The sequence below is a fragment of the Lissotriton helveticus genome, chromosome 7 (assembly GCF_964261635.1).
Source record: "Lissotriton helveticus chromosome 7, aLisHel1.1, whole genome shotgun sequence".
NCBI classification, from domain to species: Eukaryota; Metazoa; Chordata; class Amphibia; order Caudata; family Salamandridae; genus Lissotriton; species Lissotriton helveticus.
Window position 1 is genome coordinate 1,351,694,453 of NC_136068.1, and position 24,579 is coordinate 1,351,719,031.

The 24,579-nt window shown below is 49.5% G+C and overlaps 1 protein-coding gene across 5 annotated transcripts in view; it reads left to right on the forward strand.

Moving 5' to 3' along the window:
- HEXD (hexosaminidase D) overlaps positions 1-24,158 on the forward strand; it is a 389,672-nt gene extending 365,514 nt beyond the window's left edge. For all 5 annotated transcript variants that reach the window (XM_078654647.1, XM_078654646.1, XM_078654648.1 and 2 more), the window contains exons 12-13: positions 22,067-22,156; positions 23,335-24,158. In XM_078654647.1, the coding sequence (XP_078510773.1) occupies positions 22,067-22,156; positions 23,335-23,503 (259 nt within the window). In that variant the 3' untranslated portion in view covers positions 23,504-24,158. The remainder of the gene's footprint in view (positions 1-22,066; positions 22,157-23,334) is intronic.
- Positions 24,159-24,579: the final 421 nt, after the last annotated feature.

A 24,579-nucleotide genomic window follows, 5' to 3' on the forward strand; every position in this document is an offset into this window, starting at 1 on the left:
ACTGAAAAAAACCACCAGAATTTACCAAAAATAGAAACTGAAAACAGGAAAGCCTAATCATGAAGTTCACCTCTGAATTAACGGTGTCAGCCAGGTCGGACAGAAGCCTAGCAGCACAGGGATCGTTGGGTGAGCCGGACTTAAGGGCCTTCAAGATTTTAAGGGAGCTGGCAGAATCAACTTACCCAAAATCCGAGAAGGTGGAGAGGGGCTCAACCCTACTGATAGGTGGGGAAGACACCGCACCGTGGAGCCCTGGGGAGATGGAAAGCGAAGCTTGGATACTGGATATTTTATCCTTGAAGAAAGCCGCCAGGGAATTACACCAGGTATCTGAGACGGGTATGGCAGCCACCTGAGCACAAGGGGCCAGGAAGCTTTGAACAATGGAGAAAATCTCTTTAGAGTTGTTTTTGGCACCCTCAATGCGCGTGGCATAGTAGTGTCCCTTGGCTTCTCCACTAGCTGTATAGTAGAGCCTTTGTTTTGCTCTAAGAGTGTTCTTGTCAACAGGACAGTTGCCCCGGGCACGCCAGGTTCTCTCGGCAATTTTGCACTCCTGTTTCAGAGTCCTCAGCTTGGAAGAGAACCAAGGCTTGGAGGGGGATTCTCTCCTCAGCTTAGACTGGCAGGGGGCAGACAGAGACGCTACCGAACCAGTAAACCAATCAGCAAACTGGGCTACGTTGTCCTCAAGATCCCCTAGAAGGTAGGAACGAGAAGCACCCAAAGAGACACTGAGAGCCCCTAGGTCAGGTCTCCTAAAGGCTGGGGGGCGCTGGCAGCGAGCAGGGCGAGGTCAGTTCAGCAAAATCCAAGAGAAAAAGATGGGGAAATGGTCGGACCAAGCAACCGGTCTCGGTCTCTTTTCACCAATATAGGGAAGTTGGCCCCTATAATATTTAAGGTATGCCCTCCAAGATGGGTGGGAAACAAAACTCTTTGGGAGAGGTTCACCAGGTGGAAGGCATCCAACAGGCAGAGGAATCCGAAGCCTCAGCGTGGTCAAGATGAATATTGACATCGCCAAGAAAAATGAACCTGGAGAAGCGCAAAGCGCGCTCTGCCAGGGCATTCCCACAAGAGTCCAAAAAGCGTTTGGACGGTCCGGGCGGTCGGTAGACCAAAGAGCCCCCGAGCATAAAGTGTGCGGAAAATTGAATGCTGAAGTTGAGAACCTCACAATCTCCCAAAAGGGAGGAGGACTCACTAAGCAGGGTCCAGCTGTCCCTAAGCCAAATGGCGAGGCCACCACCTCTGCCCAACTGGCGATCAAGCCGATGTACTTTGAAACTAACAGGAGTGGCCAGAGCAACTATCGGATTGGAATAGGCATCAAACCACGTTTCTGTAACAAACAACATGTCCAGATCATTATCAATGATAAGGTCGGCAACATCAACACTGACCTAGCAGTGATGATGGTCCCCTCCATAGAAATGTTCACAGGTATGGCCGTAGTCCGAGGTTCAGACGCGAATCTGAAACCACACTCGGCGCAGGCAGTCACTAGAAGAACCGATGGACCAAACTCTGTGGGAAGAACAGGCCGCGGGTTTGAGGGATTTCAACCCCTCCCTAGTAAAGTGGATAAAGCTGTTGCCATGACTGCCCGTGATCATGACCATGATCTATTGACTTGGTAAGAGTATTCTGCATCATTCAGAAACTCTGTCCATCACCACCCCCCTTTTCCAAAATCGCCATGACTGCCCGTGACATGCCGGGCAGAGTGACTCGCCCTGAGCGCTGACTTAGCGCGGACGGGCGCAGACGGGCTTGCCTTCGGCGCGCCATCAGCGCGCCCGCTGCGCATGTCCGCTGCGCTTCCGGGCCGGCTTTGACTTAAGGGGTGTGGCTGAAGCTCGCAGGCAGTGTGAAACAACTAGAACGCTGACCGCTCGTAACGCGGTTCTCATCCAAGATGGCCGCTGTCACAGGGAAAAACCCCCAGGAGAGCCACCCCGGAATGGTACACTCAAGAAGTATCGGGGTTTTTTAAAAGATAGAACAAGGTAACATGAAGCAACAAATAATAGCAAAACAACTAAAATTCAAACGAAGTGCAGGCTGTGTCAGTCCCCAAGAACCCCCTATCCACCCCCCAAATTCCCTCTAAAAGAAAATCACAGCAATGCAGAGTTTAAAAACAATGAAGCGAGCAAGCTAACTTCAGTTGTGATCATTATTCGTCCGGAAACTTCAATTTCTTCTTGAGCTGGATCACTACAGTTCTTGGAGAGATGATCGTAAAGTTTGATGTGAGTGTAAATTAAAAGTAAACGCAATATTTACAAAGCCATGTTTCAATCACCACGCTCACCCAAGCACTGCAGCATTTCTATCCACCCATAATACGTCTTACCAAATAAACAAATACAAGTGCAAATATAAAGGTAACATTCTCAACTCAAAACTTAGGAACTTTATCAGAAAATGTCCCAGAAGTTTGTATTTGCTGACATGAAAACTCTGCCTTCATCACCTTGACACACAGTGGCGCCTGGCATCTATGATGACAGGCGCGCGCAAAAATATTTAAAAGTATTACAAACTTAACTGAAGATGAACACGGCATCCTCTGCTGCCAACGTCTTCTTTCTCCGACTGCAGCTCAGCCAACAGGAAACTCCCTTGGCCAATCCTGGTGCTGCTCTCACCAGCATGGGAGCAGCACAAGGATTGGTTGGAGCGGCCTGAATCAGCATTCCACAGCGCTGTGGACGCCCTGGCTTGCTCTAATCTAGCTGTCTTAAGAGCTTTTGAAAATGTGCATTTGTGGCTGCCTGTCACAAGACGGCCGGCCAAAAACACATGTGCACTTTAAACAGTGCTTTGCCAGCCCACCCTCCTCCCTGCTGCTGTCACTTAGCAGCAGCCCCGTCCTGGCTCTCATTTTGGGAAGGGGCATGAAAAATAAAATAGTAATACATTTCAATTTTATCTTTCATCTCTGAGAGTAATTTAAGTGGAGCTACACTCCTGGTCTCCAAAGGAGGAGCCGCCCCTGCCAGTGGCAGCTGGTGACATTTGAAAGTGCGCTGCGTAAAAGTTTGGGACGAGTGACCTGTGGTGAGCGAACCAGGCCGACTGTTATAAGGGTGATTCAGGCGAGAACATTTTGAAAAACAAGCATTGGCATAGCCAATAGGTCTCGCCTTTGGGACCTTATAAGTGCAACAGTTGACGCTGTTGCTCCAAGGATATTGTGCTGCATAAATAAATACTTATAAGGTCCTAAAGGCGAGACCTATTGGCTATGCCAATGCTTGTTTTACTAGCATTCGTCTAGGGCACGTCCCATCATTTGTAATGTTCCGCATCACCTTCACACAAGAATCAGGGTGATCTGGAGTCAATGACATTGTTTGGGAGACGGGGAGGGAGGAGGGGTTAGGTTTGCATGCAACGCCTACATTCAGTAGTGTTCATGTACAGCAAAATTCGGCCTTGAGTACTCACGACCTGCATTAGGCCTATAAACAGAATTTCATGGTCTAAATAGTGGCTGAAAAAAATATTGTGTCCTTCATAAAGTTTGCAAAAATATTGGCGTGTCCGAGTTAATATTTAAAAAAATCCACACCCAGGTCAGCCATACTCTGCACGCGCTCGTGCGAGAGGCCCAGCCGAGCCTGAACGCATGAAGCGCGCACCTTCGCTTTTGGTGGTGTCGTAGTCTTCCAGCACCTTGCAGCCCTTGGTGGAGTCCAGGTCCAGGTAGGTTCGCTGCTGCTCGTAGAGGGGATCTCGGAAGAGTCCACTTCGCTTTACCTTCTTTTCGTTTTCTGCCACTGACATCAGCAAACTGAGGTCGTCGGCAAACGAGTCGTTCTGGAACTCTCCCTGGCTGTCTGCAAGAATAGCGACACGGCCGAGCGGTTAACGCTTCTACTAGTTAAAGCGCTATAACTACAGATGATGACATCACGCACGTGCCAGTCACCTACCTGTGGCGCTCTTCTTACTGGCTGCGTCCGCCTCGGCAATCTTAGCGTGGAAGAAAAGAAATGCAGCTGGTCATTTTGAACCCAAGTATAAAGTAAAACGCGCCACTGGAGATGTTTATGTTCTGAGAGGAGACACAGATGACCTGCGAGAAACGAGTCATTGAATATTGGCTGCTTGTGACACTGAACACGTCACTATGCTTGGCACACATATCCCTTACCTACAGGCAGGCCACAGTAATCAATTTTAAAGTCAGTTGAGGGGTCGGGGAGGCTGGGGTGAGGAGGGTTCTCACTTACCACTAACACAAGAGGGGCAGCATAGCCAACCGCAGCGGGAGAGAATATGACGTAATGGCCAGAGCTGCCGACTTTAGAACTGGGGAACTAGGTTCGAGCTCGGTGTCAGCTCAATATCCTGTGCCTACCAAAAATGAAGGTGTGCTTGTGTAATGTAACTAACTGGTGTTCGGTGAAGCACTCAGGTTGAGGTCGCGCAATATAAAACGGAAAACAAAAAAGAAATCTCTGGCTTTGTCTCTTCGTGTGAACGTGTCAATAGCGATGGGACAAAGGGACATGTTTACATTGTATGGCCAACACTGGGGCTTCTCGTCCGTTCAGGGCTCAGTTCTGTCTAACAGGTATTCCACTGGCCCACGCTCAATGCCAGCTTCTGAAAAGAGGCCACGGCCGGTACTCTTATCGGCAGGAGCAGCAGACCGAGAGGAGCCGGGCCCGGCAGCTGTGCAATCAGAGAGCTCCGTGGTAAAGCTGTGACTGGCGAAAGGTGATAAGGGGTCCTTGGAGGAGGGGGCGGGGTGCATGGGGTGTGAGAAGCAGGCTGGCTGGGGCAGTGGCGTCGGGGGAAAAGTCATCTGCTCCGCACAGTGAGGCATCGAATAGGCGAAGGTTCTTAGCTGTGTCCGCTTTCTTGTGTCCATTCAAGAGATAATGTTGAGAATAGTAGAATTGTGAATAAAAATAAGTGTGATGTGAGAAATGGTTTGAAAGGGAGGATGCTGGGTAGAATTTAAGAGGGAGCCGGGGAAGAGTCCAAGGTAAGGTCCACCCTCCCTACCCAGGTTGGATTTACTTGGTTTAGCAAGTGTAATGCTATCTTAGCAAAACATATACTCACGTAAACATATTTCTCATTCTCAAAGCTAAAAAAAAGACTATTTTACCCGTGACAATGAAACGGAAGTGAGTGTGGCGTTGTCGTGGCTTCTGGGTAGGCAAATTACCCCCGCCCCCCCCAAACATGCATTGGCCGCACGGCTGGGCCGCAAAATGAAATAATAAAAAATTAAAAACCACGAGTTATGCGTGAAAAAAAGTTCTGTGCACGTCGCGCACTTTTGCGTTTGATAGTAAGCTGGTCGCTGGGAAAGTAGCGCTTTTCAAAGCAGCTACTAAATGTCTCGGCCAGACCAGCGCATGGGCTCGATCAGGCCGAGACCTAATGAGTGGCAAATAGTGCATTTTCAAGCAAATTTGAAACAGCAAGAAGGTTGGTAAGGCAATTGTGAAAGTGTAGTTATGAGATAAATAAAGAAATTTCATATGATAGTGATGTAGGTAGCTACTTATTCAGTTAACCACAGAACTTCATAACAGATTTAGATTACAATGCTGAGAACCTCTTCAGATTTACTTGTTGATTGATATACCTTTACAAATAGGAAATACAAGCTACTGTGATTTGTCAGACTGGACACAATGAGCCAGCAATGTAAAACCTTTAAAAGGAAGTAGGGCACCCTACATGGCACTGTATGTCTCATTCAAAGGATGAAGAAATTTGATCACATAACCCCCATCCTCATGATGGAACTCCATTGCTCCTCTTGCTGGTCCACTACATCATCAAAAACAGCGGCATCATTTACAAACTTTGCAAATGATGCTTCTGTTGTTCAAGCTGATACATCACTGATTCTTCTCCTCAAAACCATTTTAAACAGCATGCATAGTAAACTAACATATCTTTCACAAATGTTCTGCAGCAATTAAATGGATTTTACAAATAGTCCTGAAAAGTATAACTATCAAGGTCGAGCAAAGCATTTTGTGTACTTGTCAGAAACTTAAGAGTGCAGGGAATTGCCAGCGCTGATTCAAGCCCTCTCAGAAGGAGAGGGAGAGAGGGAAAGAGGGGGGGGGGAGAGAGAGAGAGAGAGAGAAAGGAGAGGGAGAGGAAGGAGAGAGAGGAAGGAGAGAGGGAGAGAGAGAGGGAGAGGAAGGAGAGAGAGAGGGAGAAGAGAGAGAGAGAGAGAGAGGAAGGAGAGGAAGGAGAGAGAGGAAGGAGAGAGGGAGAGAGAGAGAGAGAGAGAGAGAGAGAGAGAGAGAGAGAGAGAGAGAGAAAAACACACTCACTGATATAAAATCTGCTGACAAAACTAAGCGCCTGATGCTGCTATGATGCGAATGCCTTGGCATTATACCACCAGCCTTCCCTCCTTGAACATACTAAAGTCTCAGTTTGCATTGCAATTTGCTATTAAGTGTGAAGTGGAGTCTTTGAAACACCAACACAGCAGCAAGGCCCAGCGCTGCAGTACTACTAGAGATAACACAAAAAAGTCCACGTAGCCCTGGCGCGAGCACTAAATACTGTTTTTGTTTTTCTAATGAGTAGAAAGACAAAAACAGTATTTGGCGCCAGTGGGGGTAACACACACTTTTTTATGCATATGCCAGCCAGGCCTCCTCAAAGATTATCTGTGAGAGAAGCCGATTGACAACCGACTGGAGAGCACATTGGCAGAACGAGATGTACAATGCCCGACATCGCACTCAGAGTGCAACAGATAGGCTTGGTCATGCGGAGGTATGCTAAAACTGTGCAACTCATGGGAGACCAATGGAAACAGTAGGGAGACTTGTCAGCTTAACGTTGATTTGAGCCCTCTCAGAAGAGCGAGAGAGAGAGAGGCGGGTGCAAATCAGTAGCAACGTAATGGGTGAGAGGCCTGACCAGAGAGTAAAAGCATCAGGCGATGGCGCTCTGTAAGGAAAAACACCCTCAGTGATATTAAATCTGATGACAAAGAGCAATCCCACTGTCCTGGTCAGTGACCTGCGCAGCTCCACCAAGTAGTTGCTGCCCTACAGATCCACTGCTCCTTGCTGGGTAGTAAGTTCGAGGCCCTCCTCCACCCACAGGCTCCCACCTGTTCCTCATGCCTGGTGGTCCAGTGGTAGAGCGCCTCGGCTCTGCTACTGTTCTGCCCTCTCTCCCTCTTTTTCAGACTCCTTCCCCTTCTCCTTTCACCTTTTTTCTGCTGTTCTTTTCTTTTGACTACTTTTCTCTCTTTACTCTTCTTTACTTTTCCCATTTTCACTTTACCCTTTTTTGCGCCACTGCAGACCCCCGCAGCACCGCCCTCATCCAGCACAGCGTTTCCCTCTCCCCGCCACCCAGCTATCCCGCCCTCCCCCTCACACTACTTAATGGCGGCCATGCAGCAGACGTATGCACGGGCGCACCACTGGAGCGCCAAGCCCATCTGTGCCCGTCCACGCTTGAATTGTGCCCAGCGCCATGAACCTTGGTCCTCAGACCCACCACCACTACTACTCCAGCACCCTCCATGCACTCAACCTTGGACGCAACACTGCCTGCCAGCTCTCATCATCGAACAACACTCATGGCCCCTTTACCTGCTACCGCTGCCACTACACCTTTACCCAGATCCTCCACCTGCCTGGTCGACTCTCACCACACCCAACGGCCTCAACTGCATCCTCCTCAACGTTTGATCCCTGCACAGTCACTCCATAGAAATCTGGGACCTCCTTGTCTCCGCAAAGCCTGTTGTCGCCTTCCTTACTGAAACCTGGACCAACCCCAGCTCAGACCTGACATCACCACTGCCATCCGTGATGGCTACAAGATCATCCGCAAGGACCACACCATCCGACCAGGGGGAGGCATCGCCATCGTCCACAAAAACACACTTCGCATGACCACCCATGCTGACGACCCAACGACCTTCATAGAGTACCTCCACTTACTCATCCAGACCAACCTGAACACCACACTCACAGGCACCCTCATCTACGGACCATCCAGCCCCCAGGCTCCCTTCACCAACGCCATCATCGACTTCATCACACCCAAGGCACTCGCATCCACTGACTACACCCTACTCGGCAACCTCAACTTCCACCTGGACAGCTCCAACGACCAGAACACCTCATCCATCCTAGAGAACCTCGCCAACGCAGGACTCAAGCAGCTAGTTACCTCGCCTAGACATGCAGCAGGAAACACGCTCGACCCAGTCTTCACCACTAGCGACAGCATCATTGTCAGCCTCTCCACCAAACTCCTCTGGATCGACCACCACTGCATTAATTTCTCCTTCACCAAACCCACCGTACACCACCACGCCCACCGCTTCCCCTGCAGAAGCTAGAACAAAGTCTCAGAAGAACATCTCACCACCTTCCTCAACAGAACCCCGCCACCAGCATCCACAGATACCAATACTCCAGCACGCAACCTCCATCACTGGATCGCCAACTGATCCAACACCCTGGTTCCCCTATGTAAACCCCCATCAAACAGCACATCAAGAAAGCAAGCTAGTACACCCCGTCCTCCAAGAGTCCAGAAGCACCTGTAGACGGCTCGAAAAGAGATGGAGAAACAAAACCTCGGAAGCCCGCGCCACCAGCAAGACCACAGAGGTCCAACCCTCCCAAGACCTATGCAACAAACTCAGCATCTTCTTCCACCACAAGATCAAGCAGATCTACGACAGCTTTAACTTCCAAGACCATCCTACCTCCCCGCCACCACACCCAGGCAGATTCTTTTCAACTAGTCCCCCCTTACCACGGACAACACCCTCAAGACCATGAAGAGCATTCACTCCAGAGCCCTATCTGTACTACATCTTCCACAGAATCCGACACCGCCGTCGCACCCAAACTACAGCGCACCATCAACTGCTCCATCGAAACCGCCACCTTCCTTGATGACTGGAAACACTCCAAGATCAACCCCCTGCTGAAGAAGCCTTCAGCGGACCCGTTCCCTAAGCAACACAGCACCAAGACTGCCCTCCTCGCCACCACCGACAACATCCATTCCCTCCTTGACTAGGGCGAACCCGCGGCCCTCATCCTCCTGAACCTCTTGGCGGCCTTTGACACTATCTCCCACCGCACCCTAAGTATAAGACTCCGCGACGCCGGAATCTGCGACATAGCCCTGGACTTGATCCGCTCCTTCCTCACCGGCCAAACACAGGGGGTCAGACTACCACCATACCACTCAGAACCTACAGAGATTAGCTGCAGCGTTCCCCAGGACTCATCCCTGAGCCACACCCTCTTCGGCGTCTACATGGCCCCACTTGCAACCATCATCAGAAACCACAAACTCAACATCATCTCCTACGCTGATGACAACCAGCCTATCCTCTACCTCACCAATGATCCCCCAGTCGCCAAGACCAACTTCCACTAAGGTATGAAAGCTGTTGCATCCTGGATTAGAGACAGCTGCCCCAAGCTCAACTTAGACATCCTGGGATCCACCCCCTCTGCTTGGAACGACTCCTGGGAACACCCCCCTCCCACACTCGCGGACCATGCACGCGACCATGGTATCATACTGGACTCCGCACTCACTATGAACCGCCAGATCAATGCTGTCTCCTCGTCATGTTTCAACACGCTCCGCTTGCTCTGAAAGACCTTCAGATGGATCCCCACCGGATCCAAGAAGACAGTCACCAAACTCAACTACGGTAACGCACTCTATGCCGACGTCACCCAGAAACTCCTCCAAAAGCTCCAGAACTTTTAAAACGCCTCAGCCAGACTTGTCCTAAACATCTCCCGCTGCACTCCTATCACACAACACCTGCGTGAACTCCACTGGCTCCCAGTCGACAAAAGAATAGCCTACAAACTCCTCATCCACGCGTACAAGGACCTCCACAACGCCGGACCAGCATACCAGAACCACCGCCTCTCATTCCCTGCAGCCAACAGACCCCTCCGCTTCCCACAACTGTCACTGGCCACCGTCCCATGGATCCGCAGAACCGGAGGAAGATCCTTCTCCTACCTCACCACCAAGAGCTGAAACACCATGCCCCTCCGCCTCAGGCAATCCCCATTGCTGTCCTAATTCAGGAAGGACCTCAAGACCTGGCTCTTTGAATGAACCCAGCGCCCTGACTGAACTGCAGAATTTCCACCCCTCACTCGCCTTGAGAGCTTCATAAGTGAGTAGCCACGCTTTAGAAACGCCTGATTGATTTATTGAAAGAGAGTAAAAGCATGAGGCATGCTGTGAGGGAAAAGTCACACTCTGTGATATCCGCGGACAAAACTAAGCGCCTGATGCTGCTATGACGCGAATACCCAAACCAGTCCGTGGCATTATACCACCATCCTCGACCTCCTCCAACATACTGCAGTCTCAGTCTGCAATGCATTGCAATTTTGCAGTTAAGTGTGAAGATAAGTCTTAGAAACGCCTGTCACACCACCAACCCAGCAACAATGGAAGATTCACTCGTTCCTGATCCTCACTCCTTAAAACCTTTACTGACCGTGTTAACTCAACGAGTACTTCCACGCGGGTCACACTCACCAGTCATTAACATATTTAATAAAATGTACCTGTGGAAAGTGGAAACTGAATTGATGCTCTCGGGTGTTAAATCAAATGAGTGCTGCAGGAGGATTTAGGATTTCAACCAACGCCGGTTGTGTGCCATACACAAGGGACAGGGGGGGTGAGAGAGGTAGACCCCTGCTGCGTCAAGTCACGTGCACAGTGCAGAGTTCAGAGGCCCCTAGTAACACTGCAGCGTCTGTAGCCAATCGTGACACTGCCGCTGAATGCGCGACACGCAGGGGAGCATGAGCGGGCAGCGCCCTAGTCCCATACGACGGGCGAGCAGAGCCCTTTGCGCATCTCCCCTCCCTGAGCCTACCTCCGACGCAAGCAGCCAATAGGGAGGGGTCACCTGGGAGATGGGGGCGTCTCCTATGTTATAAAGAGGCGCAGCAACTATGCTCGGCCTCTCTTTCCCGCCAGGATTCCTTAGGCTCATTCCTTAGGCTCTGTGCTGATCTGCGTTGTTCGTTCGGCTCTCCCGGCTTGTTACCGACCGTTCTGCGCCTGTCTGACGCGCTGCACAACGTTGGAAGGAAGGTTAGTTTCAAGGCTACTCCCGCCTCGTGCCCGCTCTCCCCCCCCCCCAAAGGGGGTCGCGGCAGGGCCGGGCGGCCTGCTTAGCGCAGGCCGCTGGGGCTGGGGTCAAACTGGTGCGCGCTTCTGGCGATTGCCCGGTTGCTCCCTCGCTCCCGCTCCCCCCCCCCTTATGGGGGTCGCAGCAGGGCCGGGCGGCCCGCATAGCAGCAGCGGGCCGCTGATGTGAGGCCTACCATTCCCATTGTGGTGCGCATTATTGCTGGGGGGCGGCGTTGCAGACGCGCCCGTGTATAGCGCCGGGGGGGGGGTTGTAAATTTATGTGTACCCCCTTCGCGCCCCCGCCAGCTCCAGGGCATGATCTGGGTCAGTAAGCGGCCCCGAGCTCCTGTGCCAACCCGGGCGGGCTTTTGCGGGCCCCCGCCCGCGGTCGGGCCGGCATGCCTTCCGGGTGCAGTTGCCCTTTTTTTCCCCGCACGTGCGCTTCCGGCAGAGGAGGTGGTAGAACGGCTAGGGCTCGCCCTCGGATTGGGAGGATCAGAGTTTGAGTCTCGGTAAATGGTCCTGCTCCCCCCCCAGCCCAGCCCAGGCTCTCAGTAGGGGGAGAGGAGTTGGCCTTGGGGCCCGGGTGCCCGACCTCGAGTCTCGGTCACGACGCTACACATCCGGTGATTCGTGGCAAGCAATTAATCTCCCAGTGGCTCCCAGTAGCTGGTGCTATGCAGAGCTCGTGTGTCTGGAAATTCTCTGTGTAGCATGGGAGGGGGTTGTTTGGACCAACGGGTGTACCCCCCCTCCAGCTACGGGGCCTGATTTGCTTTTGCCTGCACGCGTCCCAAGGGAGGGGCAGTTGCCCTGTTACCTCATCTGGCTCTACCCTATGCAGATCTCTCCACGTTACTCGTCATTCTGATATGTATAGTGACAGCGGCCGCCACACGAGAATTCACTGTGCCATTCACGTGGGAAGTCTTAGCAATGTAACTGCAAAGTTAACCTACGTGGAAACACGATGGTATCTCTTTTTAAAATCCAAGCGTTGTTTGCACATAATTTTCCGAAGTAGTATGCACAAAAACCTGTCAAGCGTTAAGTAATGTTAATCCATTTGAAACTGGATTTAATAAGCGTGTGCTATTAAGAACGTATGAGTTGTGTGATCGGATGTTATGGGCTGATGGATGCATCATCCATAGGCTTGCGGGAGCCTACATATATATTCCACACACATACAGCTCCATTTCCTTGAAGGATCGCTCAGCCGTTCACATATGGAATGGGGAATAACATGTAGGACGCAGATTAACTGCTTTTGTTTCCACTTGCTTACCGGACATCTATTCATATCGTCCTGGCAGGGGAGCTGTGTCTGATTTTGCCCCACCCAGCAACCCCAGGTGCGGTTTCTGCGCCATTTGGAATACTGTTTCAGCCGAAAAGGGGCGGTTGTGGCACAATAGTGGTTACTGTGCCACTTGTCATCCTGCCATTGGAGGAGGCACCTGACAGTCACATGCAGGAAGAAGTGCGCCAATGGCTACTTCCTTTTTGCTTGCAGCCTCATTGAATTGTCCTGATTTATTATTATAGGCAAATCTGGGAGGACACGGCCTGATAGGGGATATGGTTTTGGACAAAAGTGTGTCCGACGGAGACTTGACTGCGGGTAGCGCTGCACTGTTGTTCCAAAAAGATACCTCATACCCACATGGGATTACAAACGAAACACCCTCCTTTGCCAAAGACAAACTCTGCCCTCCATTGGAAAGCCGTCTGACCGCTAATGGATTCACCCGTTCACCATTTGACATGAGGATTTAATTCCAGGGCTCGTGTCTCACAAATGACTTCCTGAAAGAGTCATCCCACAGAAAATAATATTTACGGGGAGCTTTTGAGGCCATACTTGCGCGTTTCTCAGCGGATTTCATAGCTAGCTCCAAATCCTGCAACTTCATTCTTGTGAAAATAATTCATTCAGCTTTGGGGTATGACGTCACCACGATTTTATACCCGGATCCAAAGTCATTGAAATTACCTGACCTTTTCCCAGAGCTCGTTATAACTTCATTCTGGTGGGCTAACAATTTAGTCTCCATGGGCATGATGTCACGCATGAGGCAGTTACTCATTGGTCGTTATCCGGCACTGTTCAAACAGAATCTGGGCAGAGAGTCAAGGGCACCGAGATTCATGATCGCCCAGCAACATTCGGCAGCGCCTCACCATGCAATGTCCTGGCAAAGACGTCAGACAGCGCCGTGAACTATGCTGACCCGGGCAGCATCCAGCGCAGCTGCGGGCTACCGCCTGCGGCTGAGGAGGGCCGGGCTTGTCTTTATTTGGAATGGAAAGTACAGCTATTTGCTTGAGATGGGCTGATTTGACCACTACCTGGTGCGCAGCATCTCCAGGACAGTGCACTGCAGAGGGACAGCAGTGACTTGTATCTGTGCAGGGGCCTCTCGGATGAAGAGACAGGCATAGTGTCTAGCCTGTTGTCACCACTTCTATCCTCGTGTAACGCACCAGCCCCCTTCACTTGGTAAGACCAGGCTGAGTCACAGGCAAAAGGCTTTTAGGAATAATGGCACACAAACACAGTTGGTGTAAAACCTCTGGAATTACTCTCTCAACTTTAGCACAGAGGAACTGACAAAAAAGACGTTAAAATAAAGAATACGAAGTTCTGCTCCTATGCACTAGAGGGCAGTTTATTTGCTAAAAGTACAGAGTAATCTGCTTATGAAGGAGCACGGAGAAACCCCACACTTCAAGGGTGCAAGTGCTACTGAAATGACGGGGGTGTTCGAATTAACGCACTGAAGGGTGCTTAGAATGGAACACATCTGCCCGTCACTGCAAGGAGCCGTGCACGACCCCGGATAGCGGGAACGTCATGGCGGGCCCGCGCCGCCTTCATTCCCCCAGGGAGTGGTGGCTCAGCGAGTTGATGTGTCCACTGCAGGGATGTGTGGCCCCCATGCGGAAAATCCGAGCCTGGAAACTGAGGTAGAGCTAAAGAGTACTCCCAGGTTGGCAGGGGAGGGTCGCCATCATACTCATAGGCAATGAGATGTAGATAAGGTGCGATCCGTGCAAAGGGAAGCAGAAATATTCGTGTGTTAGAACCAACACGGGGCTTCTTCTTCTTGACATTGTCAATTTGACATGGTCCTGCACTACGGCAAACAGGGATGGCATAACGGCTAGAGCTGCAGACTTTGGAGGGTGGAGACCAGGTCCGAGCCTCCACGTGGGCTCATTAGCATGTGATCCGGGGCCAATCACTTAATCTCCTCGTGCTACCACAAATGCACGGGTTCATATGTAACGTAACGGGTGCACATGTCAGGTAATGTGCTCCAATACTATCCGTCAACTTGCGTGTAGGAGGCAGGCGTCAATTTCAGATTCACAAGAAACCGTGTGTCACTAACCTCACCTCAGGCTACGTAGTAGCCAATGAATGTGGCCACACTGACTCATGGCTGTTTTCTTTGTATCCGATTACATGCCCCGGCCCACGTTGTGTGTGTTGGAGGGGGAGTAAGGGGTACGTCCTCTGACGCAGCTTCGCGTTTTGCCACATCCGGCCGCCATTACCGGCCATGCGGCATTGCTGGGTCTTTGTTACCCTTTTAGGCCTTCCCTTCAATACGGGTTCCCCTGCGATACGGGTTCTCCCTCCATTATGTTGCGTGTTCTGGGACTCGTACTTCTGGGCTCCAACGGCGCGCACGAAACGGTGATTGGAGGGATGGATACGGCCAAAGTTGGGCAGATGTGCGAGCGGCAAGTCCTGTGCGAGCGGCAAGTCCTGTACATTATTGGTAAGCCCATAATGCACCTGCCATGAGCAGGATGCGGCTGATCCGCTGTTGCCCTGCGTCGTCTGTTGCCTCGCGTTGTGTTAACGTCGGCCGATCGCTCTGAGGTATGTGTGTAGTGTAGTTCCTATTATCCCAATAGGCTCTGCGCATTGGAATAATACCTTCAATAGTATAGGCCTAGACCAGACGTTAACTAGGTCTACTACTGTCGATATTAGACTTAAAGTTTTGGGTTTGCCAGCTAGCTCAGAGTTCACTAGAAACTTTCTCGAATAGGCAAGGAGGAGTTGAACCTCCCTGGATAGACAAGAAGGGATTTAGTTTCTGACAACCATAGAACATGACAACTTTTCTCTCCCCTAATCAAGAGTGTATCTCGAGAGTCGTGTGAAAACAAAAGGCAATTTATTTTACTCAGTCAGTACGTGCGTTCTTAGTCATCAGATTGTAGAGAAAAGGAAGAGACGGGCGTGTTCAATAAAAGATGTTATTTATTGATCAGTCTCTTTTCTCGTACAAGAGAAATGGATCGATATTATTGCAATACTTATGGTTAAGTAAAGTGCATACATTAAAAGCAGAAGTATAAAATAATACTGTAAAAACATTGATATGGTTTCTAAGCCATACGATGGTTTAAAATGGATAAAATGAATTACATACACATATACATTTGACTAATCGTACTCAACTGGTGTTTCTAACTACGCCTACCCCGTGTACCTGACCTAAGTCTAATGCGTGGGCGGGAATAGAAAGTTACAGTTTAAGTTAAGTTTGTTTTGCCAAGTGACTGACTAAAGAATTCTCTGCGAGGGGTTATTCAGTTCTGTACCTGGAATCTAGGATGGATGAGGGATGGTATCTCTCGTCTCTGGTCTCGATATTCCAGGCTGCCTGCGAGGGCTACCCGGAAGCGCCGGAGCTGGATTTCTCGGCAGGAGAAAGCAGCGTCTCGTTCTCAGCGCGTCAGGAAGGCGGGGCTGCGCCAGCGGGGTCTGCTCTGCTCTGGGCTTCGGCAAGTCTGGCTGCTCCGTCCTCGTCACCACCGCGTGTGTTTGCATAGGGCAATATCGGTAATATTTATACCTTTAAGGTGCCGAGATTGACGTAAGGATGGACATAGATACGTCAATAAGGATGTCATACGACCAGGTCGTTAGCACATTCTTTTGCTGAAGTTCTCGGTGAAATCAAAACAATGGCCGCAGGGTTTTTCCCAAGGTGTCATAGGTTTGATTTGTTTTGAGAACTCCGTATGCCTTATCAGGGGCTGGAGGAATATCGCTTGTCTAATTAGATTGCAAGCGTTATGACCTAATCAGATAACACGCTCCTGTGCCGTAGTGTGGCATTATCAGATAACGGTTCCTGCATCATGGGGGTTTTCTGCCTCATGAGATGGCTGCTAGTTAACTTGTTAGTTTGTTAACCAGAATAGGGTCAGGAATAGGGGGATCGATACTGAACCTATAGGAATACATCACATGTGGCTTCCAACTAGCCTCCTTCGCAGAGAGCTCGACAGCGAAGTCCGCGAGGCTGCTATGGGGTGGGGCCGGATCCGGTCGCCATTACCGGCCATGCGTTTTTCCATATCCGGCCGCCATTACCGGCCTGCGGCATTGCCGCTCCTTTGTACTCTTTTGGCCTTCCCTTCGATACGGGTTTCTCTTCGATACGGGTTCTCCCTCCATTGTGTTGCGCACTCTGGGACTCGTAGTTCTGGGCTCCAACGGCGCGCGCGGAACGGGGACTGGAGGGATGGATCGGTCAAGTGTGCAAATGTCGGGCGGCAAGTCCTGTATATTATTAGTAAGCACATAATGCATCTGCCACGAGCAGGATGCGTTTAAATTTGTATGGAAGCCCATAGCTAGCAGACCACCAAAGCAAATGTTCTGTGGGCCTGTGGTGATTTGGGCGATGGAATGCACATTCTCAGGGGCGAGTTGTAACGTTTAAGTTATATAGTCTGACACTGATCGAGTGTAAGAAGCGAATGGCCAAATAATTCATGGGCAGGAGCACCAAGCGGTGTTTTAAACTCCTGAAACAGCACTACATATGGCTGGTGTTTGCCAAGGAAGCTCACCACAGGGATCACGTTAAATGAGTGTTCACTGCAGTTTTCATCATTATCCAGATGAACCTGGCAGGCGCAGGACAGCCTCTTACAGAGAAGTAATCGTTTTAGCGCATATATGTTTCAACTATGGTAGTTGGTTTCGATCCTGAAAACAAAGTGCTCTACCAGGAGCCACAGCCACTTGCGTGCATGGTCGGCAGTCTTTCAATTGCTTGAGGTCAGCTTCCATTCATTTAATTAGTTAGGCGTTTTGATATAGCGCAGACTTTACCCGAAGGCGTGAGAGCGCTTCACAATAGGAACAGTAAATGACTGGTGCAAAAGTGGATAGTGACGTGGGCAAGTTACAAATGAGTACCACACTCAGGTGCAAGGATAATACGGCAATAAAGGGCAAATACCCCACAGGGACTGGTAAGAGGCATGCCTGTGACTTTGCTCACTCTAGATATAGTGCAGGCACTGTAAGATTGCCAGATGTCTTTTTCTGTCCCTGTACTTACCCATACATGGACATACATTGCGTAAGTGGGTAATTACAGCAGTATGCATGATGGGTCACATGAGACGGCGAGGGTTACAGGGGATAGGAGTACCACTACCGGTGAGGTGTATCTGCCAGGCCATGCTATAACCATTCCAGGTAATGACCTTGCAGTGATTTGCCAGGACATCATTCCGGACACTTGCTCCCCGGGAGCGATGCAGTTTAGGGGCCACATGCAGTAGGAGCGTGCAGGGAGCAGCTACTTGCTGCGGTGCGGAGCACGGAGACAGGGTCAGGAATAACAATCCGACTGTAAAACATATCTGTTAGGCTGTGCTTCAACTATTCCAAATTTGACCTGGCAGGGAATTGCTAGAACATTCACTGTAATAATTTTTACAGCTACGGTGGTGATTTTCAAAGCACACCACTTTACTTCCTTGGACAAATAGCACTCGTTGTCCATGGCAGCTGTTACAATGAAGCGAAGGGTCGTTGCCGGTCCCGTGCTTACTGTTTCCAAATGAAAACAGCTAACTGGGTGCATATTAAGCATAGGAAGGTAAACAAATACGAGACTTTTGATAACTTCCTTATGTTTGCAGAGGAGGAGGAGTAAGCAGTCCTCAGGCGACTGAGTAATAGCTTCTGGAAAAGAGCGAAAAGCGAGTCCTGGGATCAAATTCGCAACTTAGTCAAGGGATGAAGCTAGGATTGGCCCAGGTTGTGGTTGGCTTGGGCACCCCGCCTCGGAGGCCAAAATTCACGGCTGACGCCAGTGACCACAGGTTAACTTCCATGAGTCCTGGGATCAAATTCGCAACTTAGTCAAGGGATGAAGCTAGGATTGGCCCAGGTTGTGGTTGGCTTGGGCACCCTGCCTCGGAGGCCAAAATTCACGGCTGACGCCAGTGACCACAGGTTAACTTCCATATACCTTGCTTGCTTGGGCGCATATCACGGGTTTCCAGCATCAGAGACAGTAATGCATATAGTCACTGGCCGGAAACAGCATAGTTGCTCACTAAGCAGAAATTCAGAGAAGGGTTCTAATATGACCGTCATATTTACTGCTATGCTGTGCTCGTACAGCAAGATAACGGTCTGACGACGGGTAACGCTCCCATCACTTTTGTTCCTGGGAATAATATCACTGGTTATCCATATCCATTATGTAATAGAGCAATTTGAGGCTCTAAACAGCGACCGAAAGTAGCTAGGTGGGTGGGGGGCTCTGTCATCGACGGGGGCCTCCTCCAGAGCTGTGGCGGAGTACAGGGCGATCTGGAAGCAGATGGACAGTAAGGGTACCTCTGCGGCAGAAATATACAGTATAGATACCTCTGCCTGGCACAGTAGAGGGTGCCTGAGCCAAGCACCTGGAGCCGAAGGGGGTTCCAGGAAACAGCGTTGGCGCCCCGTTAGTCCTTCGGGCGGTCGGGGGGCCTGAACCGACCGGGGGTGTGCCTCATCACTCCGCCCTGACAGGGGGGGCGGGAGTATAACGAAATGGTAATTTACTGCACCGTCAGAGCATCGTCTCGCCGTGCAAGATGGCTCCTTAGGCATGCGGGTCAGCGAGGGGCTGCCGCATTGGATCGCCTGTAAGGTGACCCACCTTAACTGCTACCTGTGTTGTACGAAATAAACCTGCAGCACTGCTTTCCCCACAAATGTCTCATGAGTTTCCTTTGGTATGTAAGTGGATAATGTATAATGTGCAATGCGGGGCGAGCACTGGCGGTGTGGGCACTATGCCGCTGAACGCGCGACACGCAGGGGAGCATGAGCGGGCAGCGCCCTAGTCCCATACGATGGCCGAGCAGAGCCCTTTGCGCATCTCCCCTCCCTGAGCCTACCTCCGACGCAAGCAGCCAATAGGGAGGGGTCACCTGGGAGATGGGGGCGTCCCCTATGTTATAAAGAGGCGCAGCAACTATGCTCGGCCTCTCTTTCCCGCCAGGATTCCTTAGGCTCTGCGCTGATCCCACCCTGAACCCTGACCCGGCTGCAGAGCGGCGGCGTAAAAGTTGTGAAATTTTAATGGTCATGTTTTGTGTTGCAGGCGGAGTCACAGGGCGATCTGGAAGCAGATGGACAGTAAGGGTACCTCTGCGGAAGAAGGATACAGTCTAGATACCTCTGCCTGGCACAGTAAGGGTGCCTGAGCCAAGCACCTGGAGCCGAAGGGGGTTCCAGGAAACAGCGTCGGCGCCCCGTTAGTCCTTCGGGCGGTCGGGGGGCCTGAACCGACCGGGGGTGTGCCTCATCGCTCCGCCCTGACAGGGGGGGCGGGAGTATACGAAATGGTAATTTACTGCACCGTCAGAGCATCGTCTCGCCGTGCAAGATGGCTCCTTAGGCATGCGGGTCAGCGAGGGGCTGCCGCATTGGATCGCCTGTAAGAGGACCCACCTTAACTGCTACCTGTGTTGTACGAAATAAACCTGCAACACTGCTTTCCCCACAAATATGTCTCATGAGTTTCCTTTGGTATGTAAGTGGATAATGTATAATGTGCAATGCGGGGCGAGCACTGGCGGTGTGGGCACTATGCTCCTGCTGTTGCAGCAGCGCCATGATTGGCTGAAGCAGGAAACCTCACCGCTCATTACTGAGACCAGGGGCTGCAGTTTTGATTCACTTAGTAATGGGCACCGTTGGTGAGACTGTGAGAGAAGTCTAGTGCGCATGTCGGGCTGGCCAGAGAAATGCAACCTTCTAACCCGAGATGCGCACTTAGGTGCTCTGGAACTTAGGTGCGCTGGTTTCTCTATTAGTATGGGACGGACAGGTGTGTGTCTGACTCACTGGCAATACTCATACTGGCATAATTGTTGCACTTTTAAGCCCCACCGCCTCAGGGCCATCTCTTGGGCCATGCTTGATCAATTAGTTACAGGCAACATACTGCCTGCGACTGAAGCACTTAAAATTAAATATTTACAATAAGTTGACTGCTGCCTAATAGACTATAGTACATTTAATTCAGGGGGGTCTGAATTATGAGTGGGGCGACGCCCTAACGGAGGGAATCCCCTCCCTCCTTCCTCAACCCCCACCCCTGGGAAGCCTTTTATATTTCAGATGCAGGCATTGAATTCCATTTCGATCCTTTAGACTATCTCTCAGTAATTTCTGTAAGGGAGGTTGGGTTGCACTTTCACTTGTTTTTACCAGATCTAAGTTCTTCAACTCATTCATAGGGCCTGAACCACTGTACAGATAATTTACCATTTTATTGATGTGGTCATTCCTTGCCAAAATTTGTCTTCGTTGTATCCTGCCCCAATGTTTAATTACTTAATGTTTCTGTAGCAGGGACATGACCGAAGAGTTTGTGGCCTCACATAGAATATATAAGTGCGATTTACGAAGTAGCACTAGTCCAGAACAAGGAGATACACGTATAGTTATAACATTTCAACTATAGCGGTAGAGTTGAGTGCAGGTCAAAAAGTAACTAGACAAATAGATGGGTTTTACCACTAGATGGAGAAAAAACACGAGAAATAAAACAGTGTAGCCACTATTTTCATTAATACTGGATTGTTCTAACGTTATTTCAAACATACAAAACAAATCCAGATCTTTGGTGCAAGGCGCAGGTTCGTGTGGTGTTTTTTTGTAGGAAAATGTTTATCAGTTGACGGGTTTTGGTGCTGCAGCCGTTTCTCCGTTTGCCTCACATCTTTAAATTGTTTTCAGATAGCGGGAAGTGTTTAGTTCCAGAGCTTTGCACTTGATGCAAGCGGATCATCTAAATGTCATCCAAATGCTCGGCTCGAGAGCCATTAGAGTGCCATCCGCGCTGGTGTGAACGCCGAAATTCCCAATGGCTGCAATCAACCTTGCAGCTGCATGGGGCAGGGCCGGCTTTAGGCATGTGCAAGCTGTGCACCTGCACAAGGCCACCAAACCCCAGGGGCCACCACGCCAATATATATCCTTAATATATTAATCCTCTGAGGATGGATACATATTTGCGTGGTGGCCCCTGGCAGGGATTTGGCGGCCTCCGGCTCTGTTCTACTTCTAAACACCCTGACCCCCTCCCCTCTTCACTGGCCTCCCCGCTCAGCCTTGCCCGGACCCCCCTCTTCCGGGCCCCCAACCTACGCTTCCTGGCCAGGGCCACCATGAGCCTAGAGCCGGCCCTGCATGGGGGCGTGCTTCCAAAGGGGCTGTCAGGGCGGCGGTAAGGCCAATGAAGAGAGCGGCCCCGTATTCCACTCTGGAGATTACCAATGCCTTTGCTGCCTGTTTGATATGTTATTTAGGTTTGCGGTCGATTTAATCAGTCTTACTGTTTAACGATTATTATGCAAGTGTGTGAGTGGTCTTTCTTGTCTGATATGAAGCCATCTGAGATAGCATAGTGCATAACTCAACAGAAACCAGCAGTTTAGAAGTGAATAAAATATTTCTCCGCAGGCCCGGATTATCTGGAGTTCAGTTTGAATGAAGTGGATTGGCACACATTGTGCACTATGACAAATGTTCATATTGTTGCTTTTTTCCAGCTATGTTCGCGGATGGTTCAGTCCCTATCACAGAAAACGCCAGGTTGTCCACCCGATCATGGTCCACCATTTCCACCCTGAAGCAGTGAGGTAGGTGTTATATGGTGCCTGGTACACAGTCTGTTTGTAAGGGCAAGGAACATCAAGATTGAGGTGTTTGTGAAAAATTACAGTTTTCTCTGCATAGACTAAAAACCTTAAGATGCGGAATTTATGTGGCTTGCATTATAACTAGCCTTCAGTTACAGCTGCCACAGGGAAAATAAGGAAGAAACTGATTCCTCTTAGTATAGATTAAACTCCGCCCAAGGGAAGACCATTGGAATGTTTTTTGGCAGCCATTTTATTATAGTACATTAGTACCTACTTCATTGCCCTCTCACCCTCTATCAATTGTATTAAACATTGTAAAATCTTAATCTCCTAATTAAATGGGGTTGGGGCTAACAGTTGCATCATCAAAACATTTCTACGCAACCATTGAAAGCATGTAATAAAGAAAGGATTGCAAAAATGCTTGCGAGTTAGACTGCTCAACGCATTTCCTGAAAGCTGCAGGCTCCATACCAGAGTCTGTTAGGACCGTGTTGAACTATATGTCCCGTCTTCACTGAAACAGTTTATCTATTGTGCAGGTGGTGCTTGAAAAGACCGTAAATGAATTTGGGGGTATATCTATATTTTGAATTCTCAGAATATCAGCAGAGAGTGTCATTAGCACTTTCCAACACTCTCTAAAGGTGTCTTATTTTCTAAAATTGTTTTGAGCAACAGATTTTTTTTTATTTTTGCATAAAACTTGTATGCCTGGTGTTCGATCTTTTAGCCACTGGTTAAGAACAATACTGAAAAGGGAGATAACTTTGGGGAAATATTATGTTGTTTTAATTAATAAAAATGGATGCTACATTCAAAACAGAAGTGTTTATTTCCTAGTCTGTATTCCTTCTGGGCATCACAGGGGCTCCAACAAGTCACAGACCCAAAATGCCATCTGTGCTTGCCCTGTGACTTTACAAAGAGAGCAGCTTCTAGAGGCCTTGCAGCTTTCGGTTCTCATCCACCTTTTCCAGTACTGCAAGTCATTCCATGTGAAAGAACCTATGGGAAGATGTAACATATCAAGGAATGAGACTTACAAAAATAAGCTGTTCTTGTAAAGCTTACCCTTCTGACTGTGTGTTGGATGACCTGCGTTAGCGCCTTGGGCTAAGTTGCACTTTATAAGATTTTGTTCATTCATTCTTACCTTTCCTTATTTGTTTCAGTCTCCTGGCCAAGTGGACTGCCATTAGAGATGAGCTACGCGAGGCACTCAATAAAATATACTACCCAGATGCCAGCCAGGAGTGGCTGGAGGAGAATGTCTGCCCCACACTTGAGAAACTGCAGCAGTTTGTTGAAGATGCGGACAGAGCGCTGCAGGCACAGACTTAGAGAAACTTGACCAACAAGAATGCCAGAATGTTCAACAAAATACATGTGGCTTTTAAAAGGAATGGAGGTCGACTTATTTGGTTTCCATGGTTTTATGCATTTGCTAATACACCTTCACTCTCCAGTTGCTTTATTTTATGGACAAGTATTGGAAGAAAGATAGGCCCAAGTGGTGGTAAAGAACTATATGAAACACTTGAGAAACAGGAAATGTCCTAGAATATATGCCATTTAATTTCAGTAGGTTTGTTATAGCGCTAACGTTCTCTATTGTAGTGTCTGTCGGATCAATAAGAACTGCTTCAACACTTCCATCCTCAATGATTTCAAAGTATCGGCTACGAGTTTGATTAACATCTTGGACAATAAGACAAATCCAAAAATACAGTCTAAGTGATTCGATCCCTACAGCTGTGGAGCCAACATTATAGGAAAAGGGCACCTTTAAGAGGAAGGGGTAACTATCAGATTCATACACAGAATTAACATCTATACAGCCTTCTCAATGTTCTGGAAAAAATGAAATGCACAATCCTGAGTTTTTAGGTTAATTTGTTACAGCAGTTGGGAAAAAACTGTTGATTTACCTGTATTTAGCCAAATGTGCAAAATGGAGCTTCAGTGAACCCAAGACAAAAACATTATTTTTCGATAACATTTGTGCATAGATTCATTATTGCTTGTTGAAGCAGATCACCCACAGAAACTGCTGGTCAACACTGTACACCAAGCCTGCTGAAAAGGTTAATCAGAGTTCACGCCCGTACAACCAGGACATGTTACTTGACATAGTAGCTTCTGTACTCTTATCTTTTAGCTGTTCTTTTCTTTGAGTGAGATTTCTTCTCCACTACAAGGAAGGTCTGAAGGCACCTGCAATTGTACTACAAAATGTCTGTCCTGCTTTACTCTCTAGCAACCCTGGCTGGAGGGCTGAGTTGGTAGAACTGTCGCTTTAAGGAAGGCCGGGTGTTGAGGGATGGGCAAGGGCAGTTTATGCTCTACGGTTACACATAGCACTATGGTGAGTAGCTTGAACTTATGATCACGTCTATGAAACAGAAGGTCTCCCTCTT